The following is a 21,967-nucleotide window of genomic DNA, read 5'->3' on the forward strand; positions in this document are numbered from 1 at the left end:
CAATACCAGCTATAAAAGTCCCAGAAATGACAAATGAATAACAATTCGAACAAGAAAACAAGAAACACAGCAACAAAATTACTGAATTACAGGCTATTGACATGGAACAGGCACATACAGATTTTGCAAGGTTAAACATGTACAAATAAAGGAGAATATATCATAAATAAATCAATGACCATGAATATTTTTCCTTTTGCATACAAAAGAATAAGACTTAAATGATATAACTTATATCTATTTATGTATTCTGAAATCATAAATAGTAATCAAAATTGAAATATAGTTGTTTGTTTTCTATTTTCAGTTATACTATGATTTAGGAACATTTTTCTTCTACCAGGAGGCTTATACACAAGCATACACAATGTTTAAACACACTTCAGATCTTATAATACAGGTATGTACACACAAACACAATGTTGAACATTGCTGTCTCATTGACATGTCCATGCCATAAATGTTACATAAAAGTTCTGTAGTACTTTCTATAAAGAAATCATAGTGTAATTCTAAGTTCCATTACTGAAAAGGGATATTGTAATGTTCTATGCATCAGTGTTGACAAGGGCAATTACAACCTATCAGAAGGCTCTGTCTAAAATGTGATGGAAAAAAATATGACCGCCTATCAATACACATTCAAATAATCCTAACTTTCATAATTCACTGCTTTAATAACTTTGTATAATGTAGCCCACAAGTATGTTAGGATATCCTGTAAGAAAGTTTTCCATGTTAAATATAGATAGTATCATGATAGCTATTGACAATGCATGACAATAGTCAGTATATGTTTAACTTTTACATTTATAGGTAGATGATCCAGTGTTTATCAATGTTGATAATGCCAGGTTAAAGGGATATCATCATGGTTGCCAGAGTTTACAAGGTGTTACTCAACAAGAACCTCCTGAAAAAGTTACATTGTATGAAAAGTCAGAGGCTTGTCGGAGAAATGGTTTCAAGGTAAGAACCAACAACTAAGTCAAAGTCTTCTCCTAAAAAAGATTAAAGCTGATAAAAATTCTAGGTTGGTTTTATATTTAGAAAATATTTGGAGGTAAATATCCTCCTATGAAGTCAGAGGCCTATCCTCAAAGTGGTTTCAAAGGAAAAATTCTCTGAGTATTTAAAGGTTAAATATCACAGGCCTGTCATAATATTGATTACAAGGTTAACATCCTCCTGTGATGTTGGAAAAGAAATACTCCAATAGAATGTATAGTGTCAGAATAAAAACTTTATAATTTGAAGTTTTTAGAACTATCTTTAAAGACTTTCAACATTGTTTTAGTCATGATCAGTAAAGCAGGTGAATAATTTCTGTGTGTGCACTTTTTTCTATTATAGAAAGTGACAAAGATTCTAACCATAAATAAATTTAAAAAAATCTGTTTTTGTCATAAATTTGTCTTGATATATTTATAGGGTATAGTTGATGTATTAATAGAAGACAACTTACGACAGGAACTAACTATGATATACAGAAGTGAATTAGAAGATGAAATAGGAACAAAAGGAGATGGGTAATAAATAAAAACTTTATCTGTACAAGTTATCTACGAATAAATTCAACCAAAGGGCTGAATATGGCATTGTAATATTGTCAGGCGGATTTTTCTCATGATACCTCTACTGTGGGTCATAGGTTTGACTCTGGGAGATTCATAAATATGCAGTTCACTTTGAATGATTTGAAATGCAATAAAGGATTATTTCTCCTCTGTTTTTTTTTTAAATAAGGTGAAAAGATGAGTTAGATTTTGGAAATTAAGACGGCATGAGAACTAATTTTCATTACTGAAGATCTCAAAGCAATTATGACAATGAAGATAAACATGAAAACAAGTTGTTTCTTTTATTTAAGATGATTTTTTTGTGTTAAAATTATTGTCTTATTTACATCTATATCCCAGGCTAATATAAATAACTTTTTTTTCAGTTTAAGTGAGGTATATGTACAAGTCAGTATATGTAATGTAGTGAGAGGTGTGATGGAGGGCAAAGCTTTAGTTTCCCTGTTAGCAGATGTTATAGAAGATGCTGATCCACAAACTATAGAATTCCTCATCTTAGTATGTATACTTAGATGTATTGTTAATGAATTTGTTGTCAGCCTAGGATGAAAAGATTTACTCACAGTAGTTCAGTGAAATATAAGTGGGTCTGGGTCAGGTTTACAGAATAGAGATTAATAGGGGAAACGGAGATTAAAGGACAAAAAACAAAGAATAGAGAATAATAAGGTGGTCAAATAAGAATAATTGAATAAAATGTAGAAAAAGTGTCCTCATGTAACCATACATGTACTTATGAATGATATATGATATCATATTTATGGTTGGTCAAAATTATAAAAGCTAGGATTTGAATGTCAACAGATGAAATAGAATATACCAATAAAGAACCAACAATCCAATGGATTATAGTTTTAAAATAATGTATAAAGGGGAAGTAATTTCAAGAAGGAAGTGATAAAAACTTCCTAAATTTTAATGTATTAGACTGAGGCGTTAGAGGTACATTGAATTTACTGTTATTGAATATTTTCCAGGTTTTAGGGAGAGCATTACATGGTGCCTCTTTTAGCCAGAAATCAAATCTGAAATGTTTTGTGTGGTAAGAGGTTCTTATATTTTATATTATCAATTATATGAAGTATGTAGTGTTACATATATCTGATACTGAAGAGTATGGTAAAAATGCCCAAAGACAAGGAGAAAAGAGTCCCTGAAAAAAAAAAAAAACAACTTAAAGAATTTTTTCATCAACAGCAACTAAAGAGAAACCAAAATAAGAGAATTTTTTGTATTAGAAAACATTTCACCACAATATAAACAATCATAATCCCCATAACTATACTTTATAGTACAATTGAAAAAAAGATTTTTCATCTCAACATAACAGAATCATAATGTTACACTAGAACCAAATGTATGCCAGTAATAAAAACATAAATATCAAAAGGGTAAATGAAGCTCATTTCATTAATAATGTTTTACTACTGTTTACAGACAATATGAATTTTTTTTGAAAATAATCAAAATTAACTTCTTGCATTTACATCTAATCTTGGAAAGTAGAGCTAGCAATTATATTCGTTCTGTTACATGTATGTTGATTTCAGGCATTTAATGGACCTTTCTGCTGCAGCATCACATTTTAATCATGCCATAATGAATGGAGATTTTAAGAAACATTTTAATGAACAGGAGATAATGGAAATGAGTGTTTATATCAGGGAACCAGAATTAAGTTATGCGGACTCTTTTGATGATGCTACCCTTACATGTAGTAGTTTTCCTTCCAGTAGAGGTGAGTGTGTAATTCATAAATAATAACATTAGTGGTGACTTGTCACACTTGACCTGGATGATATAAGACATTTTATAAAAGCAAACAAACAAAATGCACTACCAGTTTTAAAAGTATTCTTTAGTTAAAATTGAGAATGGAAATGGGGAATGTGTCAAAGAGACAACAACCCGACCATATAAAAAACAACAGCAGAAGGTCACCAACAGGTCTTCAATGTAGCGAGAAATTCCTGCACCCGGAGTCGTTTAGTTGTATGATTTACTTTGGAATTACATTATTTGATAAAAGTTTGGAAGGAAATAAGGTTTACTTCCTGTTTGCATCTGTAATATTGCATAACTTTTTATTTCAAAATTAAAAACTCACAAAATTACATTTTTTTTATTTGAGTTAGTGTTTATTTTTGGGTAAAAAATAGGGGACTTCAATTTTTCTTTTTCACCAAGAAAAATCATCAGAGTCCTTGCTGAGTTGCTTGTGTTGCATATCTATTTGCAACTTATACATTATTATCTTGACAGTAAAAGGTATAAAGGTTGAAGGTCAAATACATGATATCTTATATTGTTTTGTTTTAAAAATCAGAATTTAGTAGAACAACTGAAAATGAATATATCTTAAATTTACCTTAAATCTATTATAGCCTTTGAAAATTGATTAGAAGAACCTACCAATTTTTTTTAGTTTTATACATAATTTGCTGAATTAAGGCATTTATTTGTCACCCAACTACAGAAGAATAGTCACAATAATTTTGATACTGTAGTTTTATAACTTATTTGGAATGAAATTCCGTTTAGACTTTATTTTAAGGTAACAATAGGATTTCAAAATTAAATAATTCAATATGATTTGCAGACTTTAAAATTTGTTATCAAATGTAATTAGAAAATGAAGTATTTAAAGATGAACATGATACACTGTTAATTTCAAAATATTTTATTGTTTTGTATTTTATGGTAGAAATGACAGGTTTGTGAAAATGCTGAAATTTTTATGTACAAGAATTTAATTAACACTAAACACTGGTTTAAGAGGTAATGCTTTTATATTAGTTTGAATTTTTCTGTTAAAACCATAAAACAAATAGTTCCAGGTTTCTTAAAAAAAAAATAAGACGAGGGATTTAATTTTAAACGAGATTTTTCTTAATGCAATTTAACCATAGCTCTAGGAGTTAAGCAACCAACAATCAATCAATAATACCATGTATTTTTGATAAAAATTTGGTTTTATGAATTTGATAAACTTAAAATTCAAACAAGCATTACCTTATGGACAGTGTATGTTTTCATAATGAAAATTTCAATTCATGGTTTTTTTACTCATAATTCATCTCATTTTATAATTTTCAGTAACCTGAATTATGAAAAATATATGTTTGAAATGACTCCATTGACTCCTAACGTGTTTATTTTGGACTAATTTCGTAGCTCATTGAACTGTATAGAACAAAGTCAAGTCTTTTGCATTTAAATGACTATTTGAGTCATACAAATAAGTTTTATACAGTTCAGTGAATATCCTTTGCAGTTTTCAGTTATCAGTTTAAATCATGTTGGCTGGTGAAAGTATTTTACTAACCCTTATGAGAACAAGGTCTTGCTTTGTTATCTTATTAAACCCTTTCTATAAAAGTGAGGGCTATATTGTAATCATCTTGTCTATCTGTCCTTTCAACAAATTATTTAGTCACTCTTTTTACATGAACCACTGGAATTGAATGTCTGAAAGTCTGATATTTGATGAGCACTTTTTATACGCCCGTCTTTAAGACGGGACGTATTATGGTATACCGTTGTCCGTCCGTCTGTCCGTCCGTCCGTCGTCCACACTTCGGACAATAACTCAAAAACACTTTCACCAATTTCCATGAAACTTAAGTGAATTGTTTATATCTATTGACTTAAGCTCCCTTTCGTTTTTTTTTTAATTTCAGATTTTAAGTTTTGGATTTATGGGGCTTTATTCATAAAAAAGGGGGCATTTTTAACGCTTCGGACAATAACTCAAAAAAGCTTTCACCAATGTTCATGACACTTTGGTGAATTGTTTATATCTATTGATGTAAGCTCCCTTTCAATTTTTATAAATTTCAGATTTTAAGTTTTGGATTTATGGGGCTTTATTTATAAAAAAGGGGGATTTTTAACACTTCGGACAATAACTCAATAAGGCTTTCACCAATGTCCATGAAACTTTGGTGAATTGTTTATATCTATTGATGTAAGCTCCCTTTCAATTTTTATAAATTTCAGATTTTACATTTCTGTGTTATGAATTTTTATGCTTAAAAAAGGGGGGATTTTCCAATTTTGGGACAATAACTAACACTTTGACAAAATTTTATGCAACTTTGATAAATTGTTTATATCTATTGACATAAGCTCCCTTTCAATTTTTATAAATTTTAGATTTTGCATTTTCTTAAGTAATGAATTTTTATACTTAAAAAAGTAATGAATTTTTATACTTAAAAAAGGGGGATTTTATGCAACTTTGGTGAAACTTTGGTGAATATATTAATGTAACATCCCTTTTGATTTGTATAAATATCAGATTTTACATCAACTATACCAAGAGCAACGGGCGTATCATGCGCTAAAGCGCAGCCCTTTATTGGATATGTCAGAAAAATACTTCATGTTTTCCACTTCTTTCAGTTACGTGTAGGGGAGACATTGCTTGCATTCTTGTTTTCATTTGGGTTGATATATCAATTAATTTGAGTACAAATAGTTTTGTGTTGAAAATAAAATATTTTTATTGTAAAGTTGAGCCATCATGTGTAAAAAAGGTTTTTCATATTTTTGCAATTGTATCATTATGTTAGAAATTATTCATTATATTTACAATGGTTACAATGCATCAAACAAAGTGAGAATGCATAGAAAATTAAATATTCTGCATTTTTATGTCTCCGCCCCAGTGGAGGGACATTAAGTGTTACCCTTGTCCATGTGTCGGTCTGTACATACTTAGTCCCAAAATTGGTTTCCATTCTCATACTCTAGTTTGCCTCTACTAAATATTATGAAGTTTATACACAATGCTGATTACCCACAAAACACATAACAAGTTGGAAATTGGGTGGCCTCACTTTTACCCTTCTGGAGCTATGCTCCTCTATAACGTTATTTGCAAGTGGGGCATCATCTATGTTCCTAAAAACACATTCTCCCTTCATTTAGTTTATTTGCTTAAAAAATGAATAAAAAGAATATACTCAAATAACAGGAATAAATTTAATAATTCAAATATCAAATTCTTAGAACATTTATTTTATAATTAGATTTATCGATATTTTTTTATCTTAATCATTTAAAAGTCATCAGGTCACGATTCCCACCTATTTCACGGTACAATACTCAGACAAGTTTCTCAAGGGAACCTACCTTGACCTCTTTTTCAACAAGGACTCGTCCATCAACTGCTCATTCTACAGGTAACCAAAATTGGTGCACAGATAGCTATTAGAAGAACATCATAGATGTGTGTAGCTTCTTAAAATAAGACCATACATTTTGATAATGTCAGATACTAACTTTTTAGTACATCTTAATTTTTATTATTTTTTTCACTTAAATGTGTGAAGATCACAAATTAGGATTTTTATTTTAATATTGTAGACACTTTGCACTGTGGTTTTAAAATATATTGGATAGAAGTTGTTGATCACTTATTACATAAAATTATTTTGGCAATCACCAGAAAATTAATACAGGCTTCTTGCAAATGCTTTTCTTCATATTAACCTAGTATTTCAAATACATTTTTTCATATTATAAGTTAAATTCTTCAACAATATAGAACTACAATTTATGAGTCATTCTATTGATAACTACAAAGGACAAGCTCATAGACTTTTTAAATAACAAAAGATATAAAAAAAAAAAAAAAATTAAAAAAATCAATTATATAAAAAATGTATAAGATATTGCTTTACAGCATTCTATGTTAAAAGATTATTTTTGATGATAAAATGATAAAAGGAGATGTGGAATATAAATCACTGTGACAGCAAACAAACAATACATAAAAACAAAAGGTATTTATATAAGTGATTAATTTTAGTAAAAAACATCAGGAAATAGGACCTAAATGGTAAAAACAAAACTCATGATGAAATTAATTTCTTTGAGATATTAGATAAAATCCTTAAGGTTCTTCACATGCAGTGGCTAATGCCTTCTACATAATGTGTTTGGCAGGTATTGCTCTATCAATTCTGAATACACTTAACTACAATATGTCTTGTATTACTTTTTCTTTTTTGGTATTTGTGGATTTTTAGGAGTAAACTTAGCAGTTTGCATCAGTTATTGCTTTGATATTCAAATGTTATAATAATCACTGGTGTGTATTATACATGTGATTTATATAATGTATATAAATAATATCTTAATGAGTGACTCAATCCTATATACTGTGTTTATTAATGAAGGGAAGACAACAAAGTGTTGGGAGAAAATAAGTCTAGTAAATGTCTCTTCAATCAAATTGCAGATGAACAACCAATAATTAATCTAAAGAAAACTAACCTTTATTTTAAAATCAACATACATGTATCAGCTGTATATTATAAGTTTCTTTTATTTATTGATTTCAATTACTGATATATAATGTTTTTGAGCTAGCCTGATTTTTGATTGATAAATTCTAGATATGATCAAAGGTAATCTTTTGAGGACTTCCCTCCCGACAATGAGGAGTCTATCTACGGTGTCTACTTTGTCATCTCTCAGCCAACAACCAACTGAATTACAAATGATCAGAGGTATTCAGGGTTGCGTTTCTGTAGCATGCAGCTCCATATTTTACATATAATACAATTGAGGTGATAGGACATGAAAAATATTATGCTTGAAAAAAAGAAAAAAGTTGCTTTTTTATTTCTGTGTTATGCCAAGTTTATATGCCAGTCATTTTATTAGTAGATTAATATTTTATGGATGGTTTGGTTTTATTACCAATTATTTTAATTCAACACTTAACTTTTTTCAATAGTTTCATAAATAATATATAATATTTAAAGAAGTTCTGTAATAGAAGGCTTATTTATGTTTAACTATAAGTTTGCTACCTAAGATACTTAAAAGATACTGTGAAATTATTCTAGTATTGTTAAAAATATGTGGCACAGAAGCCCAGATATTTCAGTTGTATACCGTTGTTTGACTGTCTTATCGCTCTTTAACACTTCAGACAAAAACTCAAATACTTCCACCAATTTTCATGAAACTTTGGTGAATAGTTTATATTCAAAGATGTAAGCTCCCTTTAATTTTTATAAATTTCAGATTTTACGATTCTGAGTTATTCTTTATTATTAAAAGTGTAGGATTTTTCATTTTTTTTTCTATAACTCAAAAATGCTTTTCACAATTTTCATGAAACTTTGTTGAATTGTGTAAATGTATTGATATTTTCTATTTTTAGAAAATTCTGATTTTACGTTTTGGAGTATAAAGACTTTATTCATAAAAAAATGTTAATAACTCAAAAACACTCTGATTTAAAAATCAGAAGATGTGGTATGATTTCCAATGAGAGAACTATCCATCAAAACTCTAAGTGGAGTGGATGTGCGCATGTTTCCCAAAACATTGGTGACTTGTTTATATGTATTTGAATTTGTAGAAATTTGCTGTCAGCAAATTAAATTTTGATTTGGTGAATATTTAATACATAATCTGAAGCATGTAAAAGACAAATTGTTTTAATTGATTTGATAAATACTTATTTAGCAAGTAATCATGATAAAAGAGGTAAGAACTATATTAACAAGAAATGAAAATATTCCTATAAAGACCTATTTAATCACACTGGACTTTTATTAATAATCCATAGTTTATTTGTGTGACATGAACCCTCCCTACCTTTGGTATCACTTCCATGAGGTTGAAACTGAATATTAAGTGGAGTTTCTAATAATGCATGGTTTTATTCATCCATATATATTTTTAGCAAATCTATTGCAAATTTGTATGGCGATTGATTTAGAATTGAGATTAAATGAATTACATTTAAATCATTACATATAATTATAACATTTATACAGTCATAGGACAAAAGTGAGTGCCCAGTCCTATCATTTCAACTAAAATCGATAGTTAAACACAAATGCAAATTTTTATGATTTTAATTTGGTTAGAATAATAGCAAACTTTTCAAGAAATATTTTTCTTTGTGTTCATCTCGTCATAAAATCAAAATGAGCATGAATAATATTATAACCATATAAACAATAAAACTTCAGACATTTCTTCATCTTTTGGTATCTATATTATGAAAATCGCTCATACTGTTACTTCCTAATAATTTTTGAAAAATATTGATTTTAGTTGAAATGATAGGACTTTTTTTTGACTGGGAACTCACTTTTGTCCAATGACTGTACATGTCTTATTTACTTGGGATATTGTAGATTTTGGTATTAGCAAGATTTTATTTGTTTGAACTAGACATTTACATACTTTAATATATATACATGTATATAATGTATTCTAGTATATATGCATTCAAGTAATTTAGAAACATCAATTGTAAAACTTGTTACTTTTGAGCATGATTGATAAAAATAATATTTTCAATTTTTTGGGGTTTCATAAATGACATATTGATTCACTGATGTAATGTTATATAGAATAAAAGATAAATGCTTTAGTATTATATGATGACAGTTCAGTTACTTAAAAGAGACAAGATAAAGGTAAACTAAATTGCAGATTAATGTATAACAGTTTAAAACAAATTACAGCTTCATATATTGTTTTAATTGGCATTGAATATTAGAATCTAATTTATTTTCTGTTCTACAATTTTTAGATTCCTCTGTATCATTAAGTAACCCTGAACAACAGTTGATGTACTCATACGACCCTGACATAATACGCCATGTTGTATCTGATCTGTGTACCAAACTTGGCAGGTCACCAGCCTATGTCATGTCACTGAATGAAAAGGTATAGATCCCATCACAATACTGTAAACCAACTAGATTTTCAGAGTTATTTGTTAACATGTATTTTGCATGTAGAAATAAAAGTTGAGTATGAAATGTGTCAAACTGGAATCATCTGCTGTGTGGATGTTGGCAACTTTAGGCCACCGTACAGCCTTAATAATAAGCAAATTGTCACTGAACTAGTATATATTTTTGTTTAGGGGCAAGCTGAAGCATACCTCCAAGTGCGGGAATTTCTTGCTGCATTGAAGACCCATTGATGGCCTTCAGCTGTCATCTGCTCTCTTTGACACATTCGCCATTTCCATTCTCAATTTTATGTTTAAAACATATACTGCATAGCAAGCTTTGAAAGCTTGAAGTATGATAAAAAAAATATTTGCAAGTAGCAGTTATTTAAACATGCTTGAAGTCATGGAAAAATGCAAGTGGTAGATATTTAAAGAAGGATTATAACATGGCTGTACACTATTGAAAATAAAATCAATGTCTTATTTCTATTTGAAGATATAAAATGTTAATAACTACTATAAGTTTTGAAAAATGACCACTACACCATTTTAAACACATCACCTTAGCCATCATTATTAATTCAATAACATTATTTTACAGTGGAAGGTTCCAAGAGAAATGCACCAAGTCATATATAATTTGACATCTAGTCCTGATCAAGCCTATATTTACCTCCTTGTGGGAAAAGCTTGCCACTTGATGGACGTTAGGGTAAGGTTATTTACATAGACAATAATAGTGCATTGACTTGACATATCAACAATATAAGGATGAGGCTTAGAAACGGGGAAAGCGAGGCTATGCCGAGCATTTTCCCCGTTTCGTGCCGAATCCTTATATCGTTGATATGTCAAGTCAATGCACTATTATTGTCTTTATACTGCAATCTAAAAAAAACATTTTCTATCGTTGTTTAATGTGTTAATTTTATTATTTGATTTAAATATTGGGAAACTCCCCCTTTTATAAAATGGCCTCATATCATGCAGGCGGAGAAATGTACATCACAATGAAATGCACATTTCCTGATGAAACCCTAAAATTGATGTTGAAGGAATTGTTTGAGAATGAACTAAAATATCTACAATAAGCATAAAACATAATGAATTAAGTGAAATATTTTTTTCTTCTAAAAATTGTAACAGATATAAATTTGAGTCGTTCGTATACATTGGAAACAAAAACAGGTTGAAGAGGTCGTTTGAATAATTAATTACAATTTCGGCAATTTCTATTTAAATATTCATGTGGAAAAGTGATATCGGGTCAGTGACTTTATATGACATAGAAATATACAGTCAACGCATTTTGACTGCTCAAATAGAACGAGTGCAGTATAAAACTGAGTATCGTAACATTGAGAAGATTTAGATTGTCTGTGTATAATCTATTGATAGAGAGAAGATTTTTTTAATTTTTCTGCTGCCTTTTTTATGTTTTATTATTTAATGTAAGACATTTGGAGGAATACCTTTATTTTTAGCTATTTGAAATTAATAGGTCCAATGTGACATTAGATTGGAAATCATATCAACAACTTGACATTCAATTCATGCCAAAACATTCAGAATGCTTTTAGAATAAGATAAAATCATGTGCAAAAGTTTTATTAAGGTTTGAACATGTTAGGTCCCAAAATTCCTTTCCATTCTCTAACTTAAGTTTGCCTCAAGTAAATGTTTTATATGAAACTTATTCACACTTTTACTGTTCACCAGTTATGTCCCTTTGTAAAGGGAAAAATTGCCATCTATATTGTTTCCACTCTTTAACTTTACTTTGCCTCTACCAGATGTTCTGGAGCTTTTACACATTGTCTATTACCAAACACAAAATATATATATATGGGTAGCGCTACTTTTACTATTCTTGAGTTATGTCCCTTTCTAGATATACAATTTATATTAAAATCAACTATTCCCACTTTTCAGATATATGAAAGAGCTAGACAGTTGCTGATGGTGGCTGACCGTGTTGTAGCAGAGTTATCCTACACATTATCTAAACACATACGATGGTATACACTGCTAGCTGATCTACAACAATACAATATGAATGAGTCACTTGGAGAAAATTCAACATTACAAGATCTTATCAAGAAAACTAAAACTTGTATAACTTCTGTTAGATTAGGACAAGGTATTAAACAAAAAGGATATTTCTTTACACTTTTAACAATTTTTTTAAAGAAACTCTCCTGTTCTATCTTAAATGATTAACATTTGTTAGATTTATTTCTTTTAAAAGATATCATAACAATTGATATTTGCTTAATTTTTGTTACAATCTTGGTAGGGAACACATTAAAACAAACAAGAAAAGACATCAGGAATGGTATTGACATTTCTGTTTGTTAATGTCTTAGACACTCTTACATCTGTTGAATTTTCTAAATTGCTGGAACAGTTATTATATAATATATATAAAACTCTATAATTATGGTATAAGGGACATGTTTTAAGACACTAATATCTTTTCTTTAGATATCCAACCTAGTCATAATATAATACAACACTGTGCTGCCTTCCTGATGAACATTAGAGATATAGGATACCTCAGTAATATGGACCAAAGTGGAAGTGGACATATAGAGGTATTGTCATGAAATTTGTTATATTTGGTCTTGTTGTATTTTTCTAAAATGGCTATCATTTTGGTAACTGGTCCGTTATTAGTTTACTAGGAAATGATTTGAAATCAAATAAATGCTTATTAAGGTAGCACAATACAAAGATTTTATAACTCCAACTACCAAGTTTTAAAATGCTGTAACTTTCTTAAAATTGCTTGAAAATTTATAAAAGTGGTAGTTTTGAATAGCTAACAGATTACTCTTTCAAATTAATGCAATGTTACCATTATGCAACAATTATGTAACCAATTATAATGTTAACGGTGTCAAAAATATTTTTAACCAAATTTCCACTTTCAAATGAAATTAGCTTCTGCATAGGTATCCCTAGAGGCTTGATTTTATTATAGTTTGTTCCTATGGCCATTATCTACAAAAGGGTGTCGCAGATTTCAGATAGAATGTATAGAACAAATTTTACACCTAATTAAACATTATCTTCTTTTATGTGGTTAGGATGTTTCACTAATTGGAGATTTATGAGAGAATAGAGTACCTTAGAGACAATCTGAGACACCCTTTTGAAGCCCATGATGTGTTGATTAAGATTTTGTTAAAATTTTCTGTATAGTTAAAGAGATGAAAGAGCTAAATTCATTCAAGTGACCTTACCCAGATTTTGCCACTAATTACATAATAATTGATTACATAAGGATTGCATAATAAAAATATTACATTCATTTAAAAGTTTAATCTTTTATCTATCTATATGTACCTCTTTTATTATTTTCTATGCATTCATAAGAAAGTTACAGCATTTCAAATGTTAGTGATTGGAAGTAAAAAAATCTTTGTATTGTGCTACCTTAAATGCTCTCTTTATTCATCTTAAAGTGTGCTAAAACATGAAAAGATCAGATTGAGTTGTCTATGTGAAGCAGAAACCTGAATCTATTTTATATTTGATTTATGTTTGTGTGTAGAAAATGTGCATACTTTAAGATTAATAAAAAACTGAATGTGTTTATGATGGAGTAAATGTTGTAGACTGTAAAACAAAAATAAATAAAATATAAATAATATGTAGCCATGTTTCTTTTTCTAATGTAGTTTTGTAGACAAGTAGCCTGTATGTTGAAAGAATTACCATCTGTTAAATCTGTTAGGAAACTGTCCAGAGAAATATGGGACACAGGTATGATTAAATAATTGTTAGACATTTACTTCCACTGTTGGTTTAAAGGAGTATATTTGATAAGCCCCCATTTTAATCTGAAATATCAAATTAGAAGTTTATTGTTATTATCACAATGTTTTGTAGTTAAATTAATGACTCAATAGGAAATAAAGGTTGTTATTTAAAATATTATTACCTTGCAATTTTCATAAATTTTAATTTCCCACCGATTCCAAGAAAATAGACTAATTACCATTGGTTTTAAGTTGGAAAAATATTGTTTTAACATAACTCTTTTTTAACTTTTTTATAAGATTAAAGCTTATTATCAAGCTGATAATGATTATAACATTTTGACTTTCTACACCAGGCTTATTTTATCTAAATTCTTGTACTATTTCAGTGAGGAATATTTACACAATAGGAAGTCAGAGGATAAGTAGTAGTGGTCGTCACAGTGCAATACACAGAGATCCAACCATAGCTATAATGGCTGTTGAAGCTTTTCAAACATTCCTCACAAAGTTCAAGGTAGGTAGTGACAATACACAGAGATCCATTGATAGCTATAATGGCTGTGGAAGCCTTTCAAACATTCCTCACAAAGTTCAAGGTAGGTAGTGACAATACACAGAGATCCAACCATAGCTATAATGGCTGTTGAAGCCTTTCAAACATTTCTGACAAAGTTCAAGGTAGGTAGTGACAATACACAGAGATCCAACCATAGCTATAATGGCTGTTGAAGCCTTTCAAACATTTCTCACAAAGTTCAAGGTAGGTAGAGGCAATACACAGAGATCTAACCATAGCTATAATGGCTGTTGAAGCCTTTCAAACATTTCTCACAAAGTTCAAGGTAGGTAGTGACAATACACAGAGATCCAACAGGGTTTTCCCTGGGTCAATTATTTTTTTCGCCACCTCTTTCGCCAAAACAATATATTTTTCACCACTTTATTATTTTTTTCGCCAAGTAACACAAATATATTTTTCTTTTAAAATTTTCCTTTTTTTCCAGCCCCCACCCCTACTAAATTAGAAGTGGTTTTCACTTGGAAGTGATCCCTCGTGTAAGGTGTAGTCATTCCATTGAAGGGTTACTCTTATGCCAACCTTTTGAATAGATTTCTTCATAACGACAGTTTTCTTTTCTAGACCATCGTAAATAAGTAAAACTATATGCTTGAAACACGTCTGTAACTGAAATGACTTTGAAGTACCCACTCAAATCAATGATCCATATGAAAGTTAAATGATAAAGTTTTAAATCAGAGACCTTTCTTGCTTTTGAACATTTTTCGTCATAACAACAATTTTCTTTTCTGGGCTATCATTAAAAGAAGGAGAGGAAGAGTAAAAAGTTTGCTTCAAACGCGCGCAAAGTAGTTAATAAATCCCTTTTGTGACATGTGACAGAAGCCATTTAACCATATCATTTTGTCATATCATACAATCAACACCTTTATTAATTAGTCCTTTGATGTCGATTGCTATGAATGCAATCAGCTGATTATTGATTTTCTGTCAAAATCTTAAAGAGGTTAATTCCGAGTATTATCTGATCGGTAAAGTCAGAGAAACCCGATAAAAGTAAATAGACAAGATGTCTGAAAATAAGTCCTTATATATATTTCTTTCGCCAATTTCTTTCGCCAATGACGAATTTTAATCGCCACAATTATTATTTTTTCGCAAATTGCAAAAATGGCGACCGCCAGCGGAAACCCTGTCCAACCATAGCTATAATGGCTGTTGAAGCATTTCAAACATTCCTCACAAAGTCCAAGGTAGGTAGTGACAATACACAGAGATCCATTGATAGCTATCATGTCTGTTGAAGCCTTTCAAACATTCCTCACAAAGGTCAAGGTAGGTAGTGACAATACACAGAGATCCAACCATAGTTATAATGGCTGTTGAAGCCTTTCAAACATTTCTAACAAAGTTTAAGGTAGGTAGAGACAATACACAGAGATCCAACCATAGCTATAATGGCTGTGGAAGCCTTTCAAACATTCCTCACAAAGTTCAAGGTAGGTAGTGACAATACACAGAGATCCAACCATAGCTATAATGGCTGTTGAAGCCTTTCAAACATTCCTCACAAAGTTCAAGGTAGGTAGTGACAATACACAGAGATCCAACCATAGCTATAATGGCTGTTGAAGCCTTTCAAACATTTCTAACAAAGTTTAAGGTAGGTAGAGACAATACACAGAGATCCAACTATAGCTTTAATGGCTGTTGAAGCCTTTCAAACATTCCTCACAAAGTTCAAGGTAGGTAGTGACAATACACAGAGATCCAACCATAGCTATCATGTCTGTTGAAGCCTTTCAAACATTCCTTACTAAGATCAAGGTAGGTAGTGACAATACACAGAGATCCAACCATAGCTATCATGTCTGTTGAAGCTTTTCAAACATTCCTTACTAAGATCAAAGTGGTTAGTATCGGTTTAGATAAAGAAGTTAATTAACTGGAGCTATCTTGTCTGAAAACCTTTCAGAGAATCCTCACTGAGTTTAATGTAGGACAGTGCACCAGACTGAAATCCTACTGTTGCTTATTTAAAACACAAAAGGCACTTAGAGTGTTGCTACTGATAGTAATATCAGATGTTACAAAATACATAAACATCTAAAATTTTCAGCTGTTTCTATAAGTTGTTTCAGTCAAAGAAGATATTTATCAAACTCAGTTCAGATGTGTTTTATTTTGTTTGCAGGAATATCCTTTTTGACTCATAGGGATCAAGGTTAAAATTATCCATGACTTGGAAAGGGATGCTCTAAATTTTAGTGACATTTATACATATTTATTTATTTATTCACAACAAAAGGTCAAAATCTCAATATGACATTGGCACTTGTCAGTACAAAAGAGTTATATTCTAAAATCTAATTCATCAAGCATTTCAAATGATTGGCATAAGAAGATATTAATGTAAAATGAATATGCTTATTTTAAAACCTTTTGTAACATTTGAATATATTTTCTGATAGAAATGTTTATTTTTTTCAGGATCCTTCCTGTATTTCTGTATTAATTTCCTGCTTCACCAAGTATTATAATCTTCTCAGGGTATGTATATATGTAATAACTGGCAGAAGTGTACAGTTCACTTGCTTAATATGTAATTATGTAGAAGAAAATTCTGTTTGTTTTTTTTTAATTTTCAAAAACAAACTGAAAAGGGAATAAAAAAGCATCACATTTTATTCATTAGAATTTTAAAACCTTGAACACAAAATTTGATTAGTGAATTAAAGGGTTAAATCATTTGAGAGTACTGTAAATTGTGGTAAAAATTGTTTTATTTGCATTCATTTTATTTCTTTGTATTTAATATTTAGGATGACATTTCATGTGAAATCTACAGTGAATATGTACAGTTTTGGCCCACTGTTGTCAACAAGTAAGTAAATATGTATTATAGTTTGGTTTTTCATTTTGCTAATTACTATAGATATTTTTTCATAATTCCCTGTTTGGAGAATCATGCCACAATATAGACAGGGGTGTCTGTAGAGGGTGTTTGAATCCAAAAATTTATGATCCTCTCTGATGTTTGTTTATAGTCCAAGGACTTTAAAATCAAATATGCAAATTCCTGGTCCTTTTTAGCTCACCTGGCCCGAAGGGCCAAGTGAGCTTTTCTCATCCGTCGTCGTCGTCCGGCGTTAACTTTTACAAAAATCTTCTCCTCTGAAACTACGGGGCCAAATTTAACCAAACTTGGCCACAATCATCATTGGGGTATCTAGTTTAAAAATTGTGTCCAATGACCCCGCCAACTAACCAAGATGGCCGCCATGGCTATAAATAGAACATAGGGGTAAAATGCAGTTTTTGGCTTATAACTCAAAAACCAAAGCATTTAGGGCAAATCTTACATGGGGGTAATATTGATAATCAGGTTAAGATCTATCTGCCCTGAAATTATCAGATGAATCTGACATTCCGTTGTTAGGTTGCTGCCCCTGAATTGGTAATTTTAAGGAAATTTTGTTGTTTTTGGTTATTATCTTGAATATTATTTCAGATAGAGATAAACTGTAAAAAGCAATAATGTTCAGCAAAGTAAGATCTACAAATAAGTCAACATGACCAAAATGATCAGTTGACCACTTTAGGAGTTATTGCCCTTTATAGTAAATTTTTAACCATTTTTCGTAAATCTTAGTAATCTTTTAGAAAAATCTTCTCCTCTGAAACTGCTGGGCCAAATTATTTGAAACTTGGCCACAATCATCATTGGGGTATCTAGTTTAAAAATTGTGTCCGGTGACCCCGCCCAACTAACCAAGATGACTGCCATGACTATAAATAGAACATAGGGGTAAAATGCAGTTTTTGGCTTATAACTCAAAAACCAAAGCATTTAGAGCAAATCTGACATGGGTAAATTTGTTAATCAGGTGAAGATCTATCTGCCCTGAAATTTTCAGATGAATTGGACAACCTGTTTTTGGGTTGCGGCCCCTGAATTGGTAATTTTAAGGAAATTTTGCTGTTTTTGGTTATTATATTGAATATTATTATAGATATAGGTAAACTATAAACAGCAATAATGTTCAGCGGTCAGATTTACAAATAAGTCAACATGACCAAAATGGTCAGTTGACCTCTTTAGGAGTTATTGCCCTTTAAAGTCAATTTTTAACCATTTTTCGTAAATTTTATATATCTTTTACTAAAATCTTCTTCTCTGAAACTGCTGTGCCAAATTGATCCAAACTTGGCCACAATCATCTTTGGGGTTTCTTGTTTAAAAAATGTGTCCGGTGACCTGGCCATCAAACCAAGATGGCCGCCACGGCTAAAAATAGAACATAGGGGTAAAATGCAGTTTTTGGCTTATAACTCAAAAACCAAATAATTTAGAGAAAATCTGACATGAAGTAAAATTGTTAATCAGGTCAAGATCTATCTGCCCTGAAATTTTCAGATGAATTGGACAACCTGTTTTTGGGTTGCGGCCCCTGAATTGGTAATTTTAAGGAAATTTTGCTGTTTTATATTGAATATTATTATAGATATAGGTAAACTGTAAACAGCAATAATGTTCAGCAAAGTAAGATCTACAAATAAGTCAACATGAACGAAATGGTCAATTGACCCCTGTAGGAGTTATTGACCTTTGTAGTCAATTTTCAATCTGCTTCCTTTGTTTAATATTCACATAGACCAAGGTGAGCGACACAGGCTCTTTAGAGCCTCTAGTTCATATCCTAAGCTGTTGCTAAGTTTGTTGTAATATATTTATATAAAAAAGGGGAAAATAAATATGCATAAATTAATATAAATTAAGGAAAATAAATTTACTTATAAAAGGGAAATAAAGCTCATATATTTATTTAAAAAAGGACAAATCATTTTACAACTACAGTCAAAACTGAGTAAACAGGACCCTAAATAAACCGGTTTCCTGTCCATTGCGGCTGTAAAGTACCGTTTGTTTTCCCTTCAAAGTCTTTCTTAAAAAAAAACCTTTGTAAATAAACCGTTCGTATTCCGAATTTCATTCTTATGATGCAATCCCAATACTCTTTTAAAAAATTACATCAATTATTACCTGTCAAAACCGGTTTTTCAAATTAATTTTAAATGATTGATATGCAATCAAAACATATTTGTTTATACAAAATGGCTTTCCAGGATAATCTTTTAGCCAGGTGTTAAACTGTTAAAATAAAATAGGACAGCAGTGAGCAGTATTATTTATTAAAACACTATTAACATGTTAATTTTATCTAAAAGACAAGCCCAATATATCTCTGATTTAACTTGCGTTGTTAATTGAATTTTTATATAATTCTAGGCACAACCAGTTTCTAAATTTTTTCCAGCCAATGAAGATAATGATTCAAAACAAATCAAGTTATTTCATTATTGCGTTTTGTATTTTACTTCTTCAGTCTATCCATTTTTTAAAGGCAGTGCTTTAAGGCCTGACTTTTAAGTCATGAGGTTCATCTTTTCATACTCAATCTTTGCTGGGGGTCTTTTGGCCAGAAATAGATCCGGAAATGTTCGAATTTCTCCTCTTCTTTTTATGGTATGATATGGTTTTTGTTTCTTTCATTTACATTGGGGACTAAAGAAACGATCAGTGTGTATTGTTCGTTTTGTAGAACTTGCTATTAGTGTGTATTTTGCATTATAAGCAGTCAACCTGACTACAAACTATCATTATTTGTATATTCCGTGAGGAAAGAGGTCGGGTCAATTTCAAGTGTTATCTGACATATAAAGATTCTTTAATTAGTTCAGACGTTGATATAACAATGAAAAGTCGACTGAACATGATTAATATTGCATCTTCTATAATTCAAAGCGGAATTCGGTTTATGAACAAGAAACCGTAAAGTGTTTTCAATTTCGGTATTAGTTATGTATGTTGTCTACTTATTATCCTGGTTCCCTGTTCTACGTTCCGGGTATTAGCTATTTGATATATTTGATGTGTAACATTACAATTGGTACCAGCCAATCTACGTGTGTATGTGTACATGATTTCCTGCCAAAATGACCGACTTAAAACATAGTCCATAAACGTTCCGTATAATGATATGCAAATTCATAATTAATCGTAACTTTTTTTTTATCTTTGTATAATAATATAACAAAATGGATTCAACAAAATTGAAAATAGCATTATTTTACGAGGATTTCTCATATTTTTTTCACTTCCTGGCGCAGTAATACGTATGTTTTGAAGAAGCTCGAAGAATTTGACAAAGTGAATTGAGAAGGAAACGGATAGATATACGTCCTTGTTATCAGGTAAAACAATTTAAATGTACAGAACAAACACATTTACTTAACACAAATAGTACAGGCTTAAGCTTTTTATTGTCTAGCTTATACTCGACTGTAGTCAAGTGTTTAAACAGTTAAACGACGGCGGTACAAGGTACGGGTCATACTGGGTCAAGTCTAAATATGTAAACATATCCACGTGCTATTAGGTAGAACGCATCGTAATGCAATATCTACAATCTTTTCCTCCTTTATACATCGTTTAACCAGATATATTTCTCCTTTTTACATCGTTTAACCAGATTTATTTCTCTTTCAAATACACTTAAACACGGGTTGTATGTACTTCTTCTTATGGTATCCAGTTATCCATCAGATTTTTGATGATTACTAACTGCTGCGTACGTATCTTTTCTGTGTTTTCTTGTCCTTATTAAAGTTCATTTGTTGATGTTTAAATATTTTTGAACGACTGAACACAGGAGTGAATGAATGCAACAATTATATATACTGAAGACTTGGGCTGTACAATGATAGTGTACGTATATCATATAGATAATTATTCTAGCAGTAATTATGTTAATTTAGGATGTAATGTCTAATGACAGGAATTCATGAGCTATGCCTCAGGCTTTCTGAAAAAATATCAATGACAATGTAAACAGGAACAAAACATTGACACGAATGATGCTCTCTTCTATGTTATATAGTTATTTAGGTATATGTGTTGCACAAGTTTCAATTAAACTTAAGTTATAAAACTTTTTTTCAGGGCACAAACCCACTTTAAAGAGACTTGTCTACTGCCATACCCATCCTATTTTCATGCACCATTTGCAAGCAAGAGACTGAATGGTTTGCAAAATTAAAAATCAGGATGGTGTCCAATTAAAACAAAAGAACTAAACTGGATGATTATTGTAGGAGAAATCTAGAGGAAAGTTTTGATTTGTGAAATTGGTTTTCCTGAAAAGTCATTCATCCTAGCCTGCAGAAAGGAACTATAACTGTCCACCACCAACTGACGAGCTAATGTTGAGCTTCACATATGGAATTACTAAAATACCATCAATGTCTATGTTTTCAGCACAGATTTCACAATTTATGACACAGCTGTGCTTTTTTTATACCTGTTAAAGAGTTGTATACT

The 21,967-nt window shown here is 30.5% G+C and overlaps 1 protein-coding gene across 1 annotated transcript in view; it reads left to right on the forward strand.

Moving 5' to 3' along the window:
• LOC134699109 (integrator complex subunit 8-like) overlaps nt 1-21,967 on the forward strand; it is a 41,142-nt gene that overhangs the window by 12,509 nt on the left and 6,666 nt on the right. Inside the window, exons 8-21 of the mRNA XM_063560800.1 lie at nt 308-400; nt 817-969; nt 1,432-1,529; nt 1,946-2,078; nt 2,558-2,622; nt 3,131-3,318; nt 10,150-10,286; nt 10,901-11,011; nt 12,232-12,439; nt 12,784-12,893; nt 13,983-14,067; nt 14,453-14,580; nt 17,077-17,136; nt 17,409-17,470. Of these exons, the coding sequence (XP_063416870.1) occupies nt 308-400; nt 817-969; nt 1,432-1,529; nt 1,946-2,078; nt 2,558-2,622; nt 3,131-3,318; nt 10,150-10,286; nt 10,901-11,011; nt 12,232-12,439; nt 12,784-12,893; nt 13,983-14,067; nt 14,453-14,580; nt 17,077-17,136; nt 17,409-17,470 (1,631 nt within the window). The remainder of the gene's footprint in view (nt 1-307; nt 401-816; nt 970-1,431; nt 1,530-1,945; nt 2,079-2,557; nt 2,623-3,130; nt 3,319-10,149; nt 10,287-10,900; nt 11,012-12,231; nt 12,440-12,783; nt 12,894-13,982; nt 14,068-14,452; nt 14,581-17,076; nt 17,137-17,408; nt 17,471-21,967) is intronic.

Source organism: Mytilus trossulus, unplaced genomic scaffold, assembly GCF_036588685.1.
Source record: "Mytilus trossulus isolate FHL-02 unplaced genomic scaffold, PNRI_Mtr1.1.1.hap1 h1tg000024l__unscaffolded, whole genome shotgun sequence".
Taxonomy (NCBI): Eukaryota; Metazoa; Mollusca; class Bivalvia; order Mytilida; family Mytilidae; genus Mytilus; species Mytilus trossulus.